A 15,232-nucleotide genomic window follows, 5' to 3' on the forward strand; every position below is an offset into this window, starting at 1 on the left:
TAGTCCAGGTCTGTCTGGTGGGAGGCTTCGGCCGTGGCTAGTTTAAAAGCGATTTAACGTTCCGCTACGACGCCGTGTAGAAACCGAAATGGGTGTGAATTTTCATCGTACGCCTAACCAGTTAGATCGCTTCCATCGTAGATTGCATCATCACTTACCATCAGGTAATATTGCAGTCAAGGACTAACTTGTAAAAAATATTATGTAAATAAAAATATTCTTAATGACCAATGCGGATTGGCAACTTCACACGCATAGAGAATTAAGAAAATTCTCAGGTATGCCTGGTTTTGTGTTTTTCCTTCACTGTTTGAGACACATGATATTGAATTTCTTAAACTGCACATAATTCTTGGAGAACCGGATTCGAACCAATGCCCTCCGAATCAAAGGCAGATCATATCCACTGGACTATCACGGGTTGTGTTGTAAATTACGTTACGAATTTCGTGATTTTCCCCATGTGGCAAAGACACGCTTTCTGCCTTACTTGATTTGATTTTGACTTGGATTTTTCGAACGAGTCATAAAGCGGTCGGAGTTAAAATGTTACGTCATTTTTAGCACCCCTCCCTACCTTTACACACTTTAGTCGCCTTAATTTATGGTTGGCATCTTAAACTCACCAGAAAATTTATTTAATCTATTAAATTTTTAAGTGTGTCGATTTGTTTAAGTGTGTCCGCCAACACTCGATAAAAAAGCGTGGTGGGTTTAAAATCAATATAAATCGTACATCTATCCTTAAATGACGAAATATTGATCAAATTTAATAAAGTACCAATTAGGTAATCAATCTAATTACGATCTTGCTATCTTGGATTTTTTTCAAAAGAATTTAAATACTTCCTATTAATATTACACTACAAATAGTTACTCTATAATACAGATAAAAAATCATGATATGTAAGCTATACGGTAAGTTTTGGGTTCACTGCTAAATAAAACTACATTCTACGATCCAAATAAGTTTATTAGTTTTGAACCACAGTTACAGGCGAAAAAGAAATAAATTATCACTTGGATAAATCAAATAACTTACTGTACTTCAAGAATACCCATCGACAAATACGTTAATATATGAACTTGATACACAGTTCTCTATATACAAAGGAACATACAAACATGTATGCTACATATAATATATACCATATATACAAGTTTATTGCAATAATACACGTTCGGGGCGCTATATAAGTCGCCCAATAATAGGTCGGATTTTCGCTAATTAGTTTTCGTTAAATTAATGTCATTTATAATAATTATACAGCTTAATAATACACAACTTATTATAATGGGTTTCAATACTCAAAATGGTTAAATTAAATATTCGAATGGTTTTTAATGAGTGATATATTTAATGTCGAATGTTCAAATATTAATTTGAATCAGTGCTTTTATATTGAATCTGGGACATTGCATAAGAAACATAGTGTTTTCAACACATTCATAATTATGTAGTATGAGTAATAGTTTGCTATTGTTATACTTACTCGTATAAGTGACTTGACTATAATGATTAAACACTGCACTTATTTTCTAAGATACATACACTAAATGTATCGAACAACAAGAGAATAAGCTTATGGAAACTTAATATGACGTAGGTACATTTAATACAATAAAACAATTAATAAATTACAATAATAATCAAAAAATAAATGAACAATTATGTTCCTACTATCTACATGTCAATCTAATATGAATAAATAACACAGCTCATAATTCTTATACATTAAGCAAATCGGTAATGATTACAACATACTGTAATGATTAACATACACTGTCCCAAGACGTTATTCGATCAAGTTATACGAGATTAATAGGATATCTTACTAGTATCTACTTTTTTCAGGGATTTGTGCACAAATACCTAATAAAAACTAAATGAAAAAAATAATGAATGAGAGCAAATTTGACTATAAGAGATAAATACAAAATATATAAAGATAATAAAGAGGAGTTAAAAACAAACTACAAATTGCTTGTAATAGAAATAATTAAAACAAATATTTCACACTAGCGGATGCCCCGCAATCTTTCCCGGCATACTTGCTGTTTCCATGGGAATACTGTGATAAAGTATGCCGTATGCTACTCGCTGATAATGTTAATTTTCATTGTTGAAAGTATGTTAAAAATCGATGCATCTAAAAGCTCAACAAACAAACTCACTTTCGCATTTATAATATAAATATGGATAATAAAATACAATATGTTTGGCAGTAAATGTCAAATATGACATCAAAAGTTGTGAGCAATACAATATGGATCACCATCATTCAATATTAATGAATTGGTACCATACGCAAATCGAATAGCGACCATATTTATTTGATTTTATACTATGAACGACATTTTGGTGCACAAATCCCCGATTATGGTGAGTGTCGACAGTTTAGCAATCATACAGCTTGGCTACTAATGTACTACCATTGGGATGCTTATGGTGTCCAATTTATTACAGATTGTTCATTTGTGTCTTCTTGTAGTGTATCATCGTAAGGTTTAGAATGAATGCAAACTTTTTTTCCACATTGATATTATCACTTATCTCGTATCAATTTCGTCAGTGCTTACCTGCATTAGGTGGGTTATTTATAGCGTATTTTTATAAGATTAAGAATAAATGGAAATTATTTTCCCATATTGATATTTTGCACTTTAGGTGGGATATAAGCCAAATCTGGCTTATATTTGTTACAAACGTGGCGGTCCTATCTGTACGATTGCTAAACTGTGTAAATGTATATGGGTGTTCACTTCTCGAGCATGTATCTGGGTATGTCGAACTTGACCTCGACGCCGGCCTTCTTGGCGAGCCCCACGATCTCCGACAGTTGTACCGCCAGCTTGGCGGCCTCGTCCAAGTCGTCGCGCGGCACGATGCGAAGGCCGGAGTCCGCGATGAGCTTGCGCGCCTCGTTCACTTTGGTACCCTGGGAACATTTGAGTAAATTTTTTTATTCATTTACCCATCGATCGTAGATCGTTAGATGGGCCTCAGCGTCGCGGAATTGTCATTGGTTTCGCACAATGAGTACGTCATCTAGCGGACGACTTCGTCCGCTGGAAATCAATGTAAAATTTCAACCTATATTTCACCACTTTAGTGGTTGAATTACAAAAATCTTGAATCACATTATATTTCGTATTTTTTAACTTTTAAAACTGTTACTCTATAAATAAAGGATTTTCCATACATACTTACAACCGCTATTTCACCTCTTTTTGATTTTATTTTCGCTATAAAAGTATTCTATATCCTTTTCCGTATTATGGTCTCAAACCGTGCCAGTTTCATTTGATATCATTCAGTAGTTTCAGCGTGAAGTCCGGTCAACAATGAACATACATAAAAAAAGATTCCGATGAATTGATAACCTCCTCGTTTATTGAAGTCGGTTAAAAACACGGACAGACAGACAGACAAGAATTTGAAATAATATATTTTTAGCTTCAATATAGATTGTATAATGTTCTCCAATAAAAATTTTCAAAATACCTTCAATGTACAGAATTTGTCCTGTTAGTTTTATTATAAGTATAGATAGATATTATAGGCATTCAACAACCATTTTTTGAAAAGTAACTCCTAAGATGGTAGTGCAATACTAAAAAAAGAGTAATACAATTTTATTGCACCTCAAACGTCACTTATCTCTTTTTTTTACAAAAACAAATTATACTTTTTTTTTGTAAGAATACCTTCTGTCTATTTACTTCTCTGTCTACGAGACAAATAATGGTTACCTGCAAACGGACAATGACAGGGATCTGAATGTTGAGGTTCTTGGCGGCGTTGATGATTCCCTCCGCGATGACGTCACAGCGCATGATGCCTCCGAATATGTTCACCAAGATGGCCGTCACCTTGGGGTCTGACAAGATGATCTTGAACGCTTCCTGGTGGACAATCAGAATTAATATTAATAAATATCTTTAGTACAAAATGGCACCCTTTTGCGCTCATTTGTCAAATGCCATTTTTGGCAAGAAACTAAGTCATAAATATCATGTCATGTCATGAGCCATGGATTTCGTACTTAATTATATATTATTCTGTTAACTCTACCTTAATTTTACATTATAATAAAGATTTTATTGAATTGATAAATGACTTCATGATAATTGATAGTAAACGTCAAAACGACATTAATCCGTCATTAGTGTCACATTTCTTGGAGAGAATAATTTTCTCTGAGTTAAAAGTAAATTCTTACAGTTGAATAATTATTATAGATAGTGTAATATTTAACGTTATTTTATTTCAATTCATGTAGCAATGACCAGGCTTGGGCGTCCTCTACTATTATTATTTTAAACTAGCGGACGCCCGCGACTTCGTCCGCGTGAAACTCTATGTAAACTTTCAACTACCCCTACCCAACTCTACCCCTACTCTACCCCTACCTTTTCCTGAATTTTCTTTGCTAAAAACCTCACGGAGCCCGAGACCTTTCCAACGAATGCAAAACCGTGGAAATCGGTTCGTGCGTTCTGGAGTTATAGCGTCAGGAAGGAAAACACGACTTATTTTTATATTGTAGATTATTATATTATTAAAAAATACCTGATTTTAAACCAATAAATTTATATTATTTTGTGTTTTAAGAAGATTAGGCCAATGGCCGGATTATAGTGTTTTTTTTATTTTATTTTTATTCTTTACAAGTTAGCCCTTGACTACAATCTCACCTGGTGGTAAGTGATGATGCAGTCTAAGATGGAAGCGGGCTAACTTGTTAGGAGGTGGATGAAAATCCACACCCCTTTCGGTTTCTACACGGCATCGTACCGGAACGCTAAATCGCTTGGCGGTACGTCTTTGCCGGTAGGGTGGTAACTAGCCACGGCCGAAGCCTCCCACCAGCCAGACCTGGACAAATTAAGAAAATCTCAATCTGCCCAGCCGGGGATCGAACCCAGGACCTCCGTCTTGTAAATCCACCGCGCATACCACTGCGCCACGGAGGCCGTCAAAAGGGTTTCACTGTATCCAGTAATGAGATGGAGTGAAACAGTCAGTTACCGCGACGGCCTGCGCGGTGGCGCCGCCGCCCACGTCGAGGAAGTTGGCGGGGTCGCCGCCGTACAGCTTGATGATGTCCATGGTGGCCATCGCCAGCCCCGCGCCGTTCACCATGCAGCCGATGCTACCTGATGCACACACACACGTCAGCGTACCACTCATCACTATTACTGTCCAGTTAAAGAAATACTGTTTAAGACTGACTGACTGTTTAAGAAGAAGTTTTTATTAAACGCAAGCTTATAGAATAGTTGTATTATAGTGTTAATGAATATGTAAACGACAAAAAAGTTTGGAAATGAAATGATGACTGGTTACTTATACACCTATTTTTAAAAGGTGATTAACTAAAAAAAGAAAACGTGCCCGATATCCAGACCACTTAGGCCAAAAACCTAAAGTAATATAAACATCAGAACACTCTATCATATTTGTGGTGCTAACATGCGACCTAGACCTAGAGAAATAGACAAAATATCGTCCAATGTCGGCAAAGTTCTCCCAGTACCAGATAATATCATTTGCTTCATGGCTTTTATAAAAAGTCAAAAAAAAAATTCTATTTGGCAATTTGAACTTTAATACCAAATAACGTAAAATGTTAGTGAAGAGGTATCGGGAAGGTAAAACAATTGATTGACGTTAGTATAGGGTTGGGTAGGGGTAGCTTGGGTAGGTAGAGGTAGGGTAGGGTAGATGTAGGATGGGAGGAGAATAGGATAGGGATAGAGAATGAGTCAAAGTGAAGCTTGACCGGGTACGCTATTTTAAAATACAGACAAGTCAATTTAAAAACTAATTATCTATAAAAATTTTAATAAAAAAAATTCAACCGACTTCCAACTCTAAAATTAACCTAAACTAAAAAGCAAAAAATAACATCTTACCTATGTGCTACCTTCTGATCAGTTTGAAGGCGGTGCCAAGCCAGTGATGTTTTAATTCAAGCCATTTAAATTACACAATTTCTGTGGTTCTTTCAGAAACGGCTTTCATTAAAACATGACACTGGATTGGCACCGCCTTCAAACTGATCAGAAGGTAGCACATAGGTAAGATGTTATTTTTTGCTTTTTAGTTTAGGTTAATTTTAGAGTTGGAAGTCGGTTGAATTTTTTTTATTAAAATTTTTATTTTTTAATTTTTAGTGTTAGCACACCTAACTGAGTGTGAACAAAAATTAATGAGCAATTAGTTGAAACGTTATTTTCTTATGATAAGTATCTAAGTCCTACAATCCCAATTTTAAAAATACTACCTTAACTCATGTACAAAATTTCACACCCCCTTTATCCACACGTAATATGAATATTCAGAAAAACGTGAAAGGTGACTGTCCTCTGTCTTCATCACCAGACCCCCTATGCAGTCACAATCCATATGGGTGGAAAGTTCTCATCAATATAAAATTTATCAAGTCCAAACACAAGGTAGCTACTGTGAACCGTCGAGGAGTTCCCTTAACTCTCCTTCATCTTCATCAACAGACCTTTAATACAGTCACAACCTATCCAGGTGGAAAGTTCTCATCAATACAAAATTATCAAGTCAAAACACAAGGTAGCTACTGTGAACCGTCGAGGAGTTCCCTTAACTATTCTTCGTCTTCATCACCAGACCTCTAATACAGTCACAACCCATCTAGGTGGAAAGTTCTCATCAATACAAATTTATCAAGTCCAAACACAAGGTAGCTACTGTGAACCGTCGAGGAGTTCTCTTCACTGTCCTTTGTCTTCATCATCAGACCCTTAATACAGTCACAACCCATCTAGGTGGAAAGTTTTCATCAATACAAATAAATCAAGCCCAAACAAAAGGTACCTGCTGTAAATTGTTGACGAGTTCCATCGTCTGTGTATCAGCTCCATCATCAGACCAACTCCAGACCTTCATAAAATTGTAGTGGTTCAAAATACCTTATGGAAACACTAACAAACGCACTAGCCGTCCCTACAATTTTTGGAAGTTCCTCTCGATTTCTCCAGGATGCAATCATCAGATCCTGACATGAAAAAAATGGGACCACACTGGAATCAAACCCTTCAAAACAAAAAAAGAATTTTCAAAATCGGTCCACAAATGACAGAATTATCGCTGGACATACATAAAAAAAAAAAAAAAAAAACATACATACAGCCGAACGTAGAACCTCCTCCTTTTTGGAAGTCGGTTAATTAAAAATTACAAGTACAACTCACCATCAAGAGCAATATAGTTCAAGTCGAACTTAGCCGCCTCAATTTCCTTCGGGTCCTCTTGACTGATGTCTCTGAGTGCGAACAGATCCTTCTGTCGGTACTGCGCGTTGTCATCGAATCTGAACTTGGCGTCCAAGCAAAAGACTGAAAGACAATACATCAAACCAATGTGATGATTTTATATTGTAGACTGCTCGGAGGTTTTCTCTCTACCACGCCATGGATTCAGCACCCATATGATGAATCCATGGAATGCTAATATATTTGTCTCATAGCTCTGGTAATGTATTCTATTGGTGAAAGAATTCTTTAAACTTGGTCCAGTCGTTTTTGATATATGCATTTATGTTTATAAACAAAAAAATGATAATCTTTTTGTTAATTCATCAGTTTAGTTTCTTAATTAATTAAAGTTGATTGACTTGACTTTTTTTCGAAGGAGAATAATTAATCTATACTTACTTATAATAAATATGTCAATTCTGTACATTAAATATATTTTTAAAATAACTATCAGGGGCTGATTAGTGATTGATACTGATGTTAAAATGCAATCAATAAAATTTTTGTCTGTCTGTCTGTATGTTCATTATAGAAACAAAAACTACTCAACAGATTTTAACCAAACTTGGTACAATTATTCTTCATACTCCTGGGCATGTTATAGTTTAGTTTTCATCACGCTACGATCAATAGGAGCAGAGCAGTGAAGGGAAATGTTGGGAAAACAACATTTTTACAGGAATATTACTGTAAGGGCTGGATTAAAGAGGTCTACGGGCGGATGAAGTCGCAGGCGTCCGCTAGTACATAATAAATTAATAACTCACATTTGCCAGTCAAAGCGTCTTCAGCGTAAGGATTGATTTCAATCAGAAGGGCATCCTTCTTAAGGAACAGATCGTACATTTTCTTGATCATACCGCACGCCTCTTCTTTGTTGTCGTCCAGACCAATCTGAATAATAAAATAATTAATAAACATTACTTAATGAATTATTTTATTCAAATAAACCAAAAATGTCAAACTTTCTTTTAATAGTGCACCACAAAGAAAATTTAATACAAGGTTAACTTATTAACTTTTGATATAAAACTGCCACATTTCAGTCAATAATTTAGCAGGAAAGACGATTTTTGTAAATCCCTTCCATTTCCCCGTCAAGACTGTTATGGACCTGCCAATACATGAGTTCTAGCAATGCGTTTAAGCAAATTTACTACACCAAGCCAATTATTAAACAACTAGCTGAAGCCGCGCGGTTTCACCCGCGTTGTTCTCGTTCCCGGAGGAGTACGGAGATAATATACAGCCTATAGCCATCCTCGATAAATCGGCAATCTAACGCTGAAAAAATTTTTCAAATTGGACCAGTAGTATCTGAGATTAGCGCGTTCAATCAAACAAAGAAACAAACTCTTCAGCTTTATATATTAGTATATAGATTAATGAATTTATTAATAACAAAGATGCTTGGAGGTGGAGGCAATTGGATCAACCTTCATCTTCACACAAAAAGTTGAGTTTCTTAATATAATGATAATAGATATTGTAGAGAGTTTATAAAAGATCAACTGTTGACTTTTTGGTGAGACTTCTTATCAGAACCCGCCTTTTGAACCGTGGTAGTCTACAAATATTCAAATTTAAAGTGTTTAAACTATGTGTACTTGAAATAAATGAACTTTGATTGATTTTGAACAATAATTATAAACATGAACTATTGTATTAAGTGTTAAAGATATGTGATACCTTCTGAACAACTCGCGAGATCTGCTCGTCGGTGATGCCGGCCTTGATGTCGATGGGCTCGTACGTGATGGCGTCAGGGTTCTCCGCCGCCACGTCCTCTATGTTCACGCCTCCTTGAGACGACGCTATTATCACTGGACCCTGCAAGATTAGTTTAGAAAAACTTCAGTACTGGACAAACCATATCCAGGTATACAATCCATTTAACTACATGTACAGTACACGCCTATTGACCTCTTATAATAAAAGGACGCACAATTATGTAGAAAATTCCATTTAAAAACTGGCCAATTTTGCTTTGACACTTTTAGAATTATTGGTAAAGAAAATTATACCTAAAGACCTTTAGTCGAATATTCACAAGAATCCCAAATTCAGAGCAAATTCAACCTTAAGTTTTGAGTTTAAGGTTGAATTTGCAAATGCGACTACTTGAATTGAGTGCCAAGAAGTTTGGACGTTTTTTGGTTGCTGATTGTGCATCCACTTTTTAATAGATGATGTACACGCCAAACATTTATTCCATTTTGAATATGAGACGCATGGCTATGAAATTTATAAAAATATTCCAGCAGAGTTATATCAGTGTGGCGTGTTGCAATTCAATTGATTATATATTATTTTATTTCTCATTATATTATTATTATATTATATTGTTCATATAATTTAAATTTCGACAAAATTAGAGTACATTGCAATAAAAATGAATATTTTATCTATAAGTTCAATTGTGATTTTGTTTTTCTAGGATACTATAGACTCATAGTAGAGCAGCAAATAGATTTCTTCTATAAAAATTATTACTATTTTAAAGCAGTCAATTAAAATCGGCTCAATTATAACTTTTCTCTAAAATATTAAATTCTACATTATATAATGGTAAAATTAGATAAAAATTTCGCATAAAAATTCAACTACTTAAATTTAAAGTTTCCGTAAAAACTCTAAATTTCAAGTTAAATATGGTTCACGGCCGCTGTAAATCGTGTATTTGTATTATTATATAGTCACGAGATACATACAATATACAAGAAATCATAAATCGTGATTGATTGATTGGCTTCGTAACTATGCCATTATTGTGTGTTTACTATTATGTATTATGTACTAGTATATTTCAGTCAATTAAAACTAATTGCCGTATGTTTGCAACTAATTAGGATGATTGGCTGAAATGGTTTATTGTCGGTATCTATTAACGATTTCATACAATAAATAGGATGTAAATTGTTTATGTGAATATCATCATCAATAACAGCCCTATTAGCTCATTATTGAGCACGAGTCTCCTCTTAAAATGACATGGATTAGGCCTTCGTCCACCAGGTTGGCCCAATGTGAATTGGCAGACTTCACACAAAAAGAAGAAAATTCTCAGGGTAGGGATATGGTAGGAGTAGGGGTTTGGTAGGGGTAGGGTAGGAGTAGGTTAGAGGTAGGGTTGAGTCCCTACTCATCCCTCAGGGCAGTAGTAGGATTTCACGCGGACGAAGTCGCGGGCGTCCGCTAGTTAAACATATTTTTTTAATGTTCCTATTAGGTACTTATACAACTAAAACCGTGATAGCTGTACCTAAATGACCTCTGCCTTCGTTTCGACCTCCAGCTTTTCAGTTATGCATTTTGAGAAACTAAATATCGCGTGTCTCAATGAGAATGAATGTATCCATCTTACAAATATTTGAATTTTTACAAGTCCCGCAAGATTTACCTACTGTTTAAGTTTCAACTATACACTACAGCATTTAATATGTGCTTAGTACATTATAGCGAAACAAAATAACCTTTCACTTATATCCTGTTATAGCTTATGTTCAAGTTCAATGCAGACAGCGACACGAGGTCGCTTATCTATTGATTTTCTATCTATCTCAATAATCATAATTAATACAACTATAAAATGTGATTTATATTTTACTAGCGGACGACTTCGTGCGCGTGAAAATCGATGTTAACTTTCAACCCCCTATCATATAAATATGGGGTGAACCCCTTCTATATATATTTTCGCATGAAATATATAGTCCACTATTCATTTTAAAAAAATATAACTCAAAACATGAACGATTTATATTACAAAAACTTTAACCCCTTTAGGGGTAGAATTTTGAAAGTCTTGAATTTTTCTGGTAGTATATACATTATACATACCAGAAAAATTCTTACCAATTTTTACAAATGTGACTTGAAAATTGTATTATGGTCTCAAATTGTGCTAACTTTCGTTTAAATTCATTCAGAAGTTTCAGCGTGATGCCCGGTCAACAAAATCAGACAGACAAAACAAAAATAATTTGGCTTCAATATTGATTATACAATGCCCTCACAGAATTTGACCTATTACAGTTTTATTGTAAGTAATAATAGATATCGTGAATAATTTATATTTTATATTGTGAATAATATTCCTTTGCATTATTGTATAATTAAGGTAGTGGGTAACTAGGAGTTCAATAATAATAATGGTGGACACTCTGTATTCCCTCTCTTATCATTGAAGAGTTGGACTCAAATCCAAGAGGTCTGGGCTTTAATCCCCGCCCATCCCCGTCTTCCTAAAAATAATTTTAGCTTTATTTAAGCAAAAGACTTTGTTACCACGAAGGAGTCTACGCAACTTTGTCCTCCGCTAGTATATCACTTACAAAGTAAAATTATGATCTATTTATATTGATAAAATGCTATGCGCCAAAAATCTATTGTACCTAACATAAAATAGAGTATGTGTGTACGTACATTGAAACTGCGTTCCATCATGATAGCGACGTAGAACTCCCTGCGAGGGAACTTCCTCTCTGTGACCATGACCATGTTGCAGATCCTGCCCGCCGCGCCCGTTTGCTTGGTCACCAGGTACTCCTTCAGCATTTTGCCCACTAAGTCTCCCGCAGTGGTGGGGCTACAATGGAAATGGTTATTAAATCACAGAAAAATGATTATTGACAGACACATAATTATTGTTAACCTCTGATAGTGATTGTTACACAGTCAAACATTACGACCCTAAACCTGCCAATGTGCAAAAGAGTAGTGGGTCGAAGCACCAAATCTCACGTCAAAATAGGCTGCTGACTAGTGGTGTGCACATTTTCAACTTGGGTAGGCAGCACTATGTATACAAAATTCCTTCTCTGATATAGATTTTTAATGAATCTTCAGGGTAGGCAGTGCATTATTGAATCTATGAAGTGCACACCACTGCTGCTGATGATGTAGACATATAATATCACAATGATTATAAAACAAAAATAATCTTTTTGGAATTTCCTGTTAATGAAATACAAACAGGAAATTCCATTCGAAATCAAATGACTCACAAGTAACTTTAATGTGATTAGGTGTTTTAGATCACTGGGAAAATCATCATATTACATTAAAAGTATTATAGGAGTAGTTATCCTATTAACAAAACAATGAAGTTATTATTATATTAACCAAATAAATGAGTTACACCAATCAATTTTGTAATGAACAGTTCTTGAATACTCACTTATCAACCATTCTCACGCCACCTTTGAGACCATTTTTAAAGGCACCTTTGCCTCTACCACCAGCAAGCACCTACAAATAAATTCACTGTTATTTTCCCCTGACAAGTGACAGCAAGAGGATATTTATGTTATTTTATATAGATCAATATCCATATAATTGTTTTGAAAAAAGGAGGAAGTTCTCAATTTGTTGTGTCTATTTTTTTTAGTGTTTGTTACCTCATAACTTTGTCATATATTAACCAATTGTGTAAATTCTTTTTTGTTTGAGAGAATATACTTTCAGATTGGTCCCATTTCATTTTCATGAAATTTGGTTGAGTAATTTTGTGTTAAAATCAAAATAATTGAAATACATCTTTGAAGTCAGTTCCATTTTTATGTAAAAAAGATTATCATATTATATCTGTACTAACTATTATAAACAGGAAATATTGTAGTATTATACTATTTTTGTATGTAATAAATAAACTCAAAACTACTGATTTGAAGAATTCATTCACCAACACAAAGCTACATTATCAGGGAGTAACATAAAGTATATTTTGTCCCCATATATGTTTACATTGGGAATGATATGTTATATTTCATTCCCCACAGAAAGAGGAACAGGAAAATGATAAACCATGGACAAGAAACAAATTGCAGTTTACCTGGGCTTTCAAGACAATGTCTTTGGTTTTAAGATCTTCGGCGAACTTGACTGCCTCGTCCTTGGTCTTGGCAACATTGAACTGTGGCACAGGGATGCCACTGTCCCGGAGCAGTGTGTAGCTCACATACTCATGCACGTTCAGGTGGCGAACTTGCTGCTTGCATGGTAAATTGCTTTGAGTTGATGCCGCCAACAGCTAAAATCATTTACAATTTCTATGTATTCTATTCTTCAGCACTTGACTGCGATCTCACCTGCTGTTAAGTGCCAATGCAATGACGAGTTTATTCTACCCACAACTCTGATGGTTTCTATGTGGCATCATACTGGAATGCTAAAGCAAAAGCAGGGTTGGAAGAAGAAAAATAACCTGCTTAGGTGTTTTAATTAAAGCATTTTCTACTAGGTCATTATTCAGGTCCAAAATTCAGATTGACAAAATGATTGCCAACTTTTATTAGATTGGAATAAGAAGTTATACAGTACCTACCTACAAATTTGAAGAATAATTTTGTAGATTAAACAGTAATAAATCTATTTCAGTGGAATACAGTCTGGTTTAATGATTAAAAACGAATTTGGTTGTGAAAAAACTCATGCATTCAAAATATATCAATTATTATAATTTATTTTATATATGAGCGGGCACTACTTGTTACAAAATTTACATAAAAATACCATATGTCAAATACATATTTTGGAACATGTAAGAATAAACTTTTCATACAAGAAATATAAAATAATACATTGATTACTTTGAATTTGAGCGATCGATAGTATTTTGAGTGATAAATTATATTTGTTGACAAGATATCGGAATAAATCTGATAATCTCATAAATAAAAAATAAACATTGCTGATGACGTAAGGACCGTGAGCTGAAAACGACAAGGTCAGCCTTTATAATTATATAAATTGAAACCAATTGCCTTTACGTAACCAAAGCTTAGAGCTAGAACGTAGAATTTAAAATTAGCGCGACAATCAATTGAGAAATTAACATAGTTCCGATAAAGACAATATACTGCTCTAAATTCAAATAAACCAATTTATTTTATCTGAATAAATAGAATAGCGCATTGATTAATTCTATAAAAAATCGTATTAACATTTATCGTAGTAAATTTTGTTGTGGTACTTACCTTTGTTCCATTTTTTAAAAATACTGTTTCAGCAAGGCCGAAAGAACGAGGTAATAAAGACGCCATTTTTCATACAATTCTCTAAAATAATTTCATTTGGAATTTTGGCATGAACGGCTGTAATTGTCAAATGTCAAGATCAACTATTTGTCAAATGTCATTGTCTTGGCAAAAAGTGCAATGGCCGCACCCCACCCACAGAGTACATTTAGTTTGTTACTTAGACTTTATGGTTCTCTATGTACCATCCACAGAGTACTCTATATATGGGCATACCATCGAACTTACCAACCGACGGCCAACACACATCGTCTTGTGCACAGTGCACACATTTTAGAAATTGATCCATAAGAGTTGCTAATATATAGTACGAGACGAGGTCAAAGTTTCATCTTTAACAGAATCTACCTTTCTATCTATTCTATATCTATCTAACTATACTTATAATAAAACTAGTCGAATTTTATAAATTAATTGCAATTTGAGATTTTACATATACCATTTGTAACACCAAGCACCAAACATTACCATTGCATAGAGTACTACTAGCGCCATCTAGAATCTATACTTATAATACGAATTCTGTACATTTTGTACATTCTGTACATTGAAGATATTTTTAAAATTTTTGTTGGGGGGCATTAAATAATCGATACTGAAGCTAAAAATATTTTTTCGATCTGTTTTGTCTGTCAGTCTGTCCGTGTTTTTTTGATATTTTGGCATCACGCTGAAACTACTGAATTAATTCAAATGAAACTTGGCACGGTTTAAAACCATAATACGGAGAAGGTTATAGGATACTTTTCATTGCGAAAATAAAATAAGAAGGGGGTGAAATAGGGGTTGAAAGTTTGTATGGAAAGTCATTCATTTTTAGAGTTACAGTTTTAAAAATTTGTTCATAAATCATGAAAAAAATACGAAATATAATGGGATTTAAAAACTAATAAAATTCA

General features: G+C 34.4%; 1 protein-coding gene across 1 annotated transcript; it reads right to left on the reverse strand.

The window, feature by feature from the left end:
• Positions 1–952: 952 nt before the first annotated feature.
• LOC112047279 (succinate--CoA ligase [ADP-forming] subunit beta, mitochondrial) lies at positions 953–14,433 on the reverse strand. Its single transcript, XM_024084349.2, has 10 exons — positions 14,274–14,433; positions 13,130–13,327; positions 12,476–12,546; positions 11,722–11,884; positions 8,986–9,126; positions 8,064–8,190; positions 7,234–7,377; positions 5,033–5,160; positions 3,754–3,906; positions 953–2,939 (listed from the first exon to the last, which is right to left on the reverse strand). Exons 1-10 carry the CDS (start codon positions 14,337–14,339, stop codon positions 2,760–2,762), a joined length of 1,371 nt encoding a protein of 456 aa, XP_023940117.1. The 5' UTR covers positions 14,340–14,433; the 3' UTR covers positions 953–2,759.
• Positions 14,434–15,232: the final 799 nt, after the last annotated feature.

Source organism: Bicyclus anynana, chromosome 4 (assembly GCF_947172395.1).
Source record: "Bicyclus anynana chromosome 4, ilBicAnyn1.1, whole genome shotgun sequence".
In the NCBI taxonomy this organism is placed as follows: domain Eukaryota; kingdom Metazoa; phylum Arthropoda; class Insecta; order Lepidoptera; family Nymphalidae; genus Bicyclus; species Bicyclus anynana.

Coding starts and splice junctions, on each gene's coding strand:
- LOC112047279 (XM_024084349.2), bottom strand. CDS start 14,339: ATGGCGTCTTTATTACCTCGTTCTTTCGGCCTTGCTGAAACAGTATTT. Junction 13,328..14,273: donor TTTTAAAAAATGGAACAAAG/GTAAGTACCACA, acceptor AAATGATTTTAG/CTGTTGGCGGCATCAACTCA. Junction 9,127..11,721: donor TGATGGAACGCAGTTTCAAT/GTACGTACACAC, acceptor CTAATCTTGCAG/GGTCCAGTGATAATAGCGTC.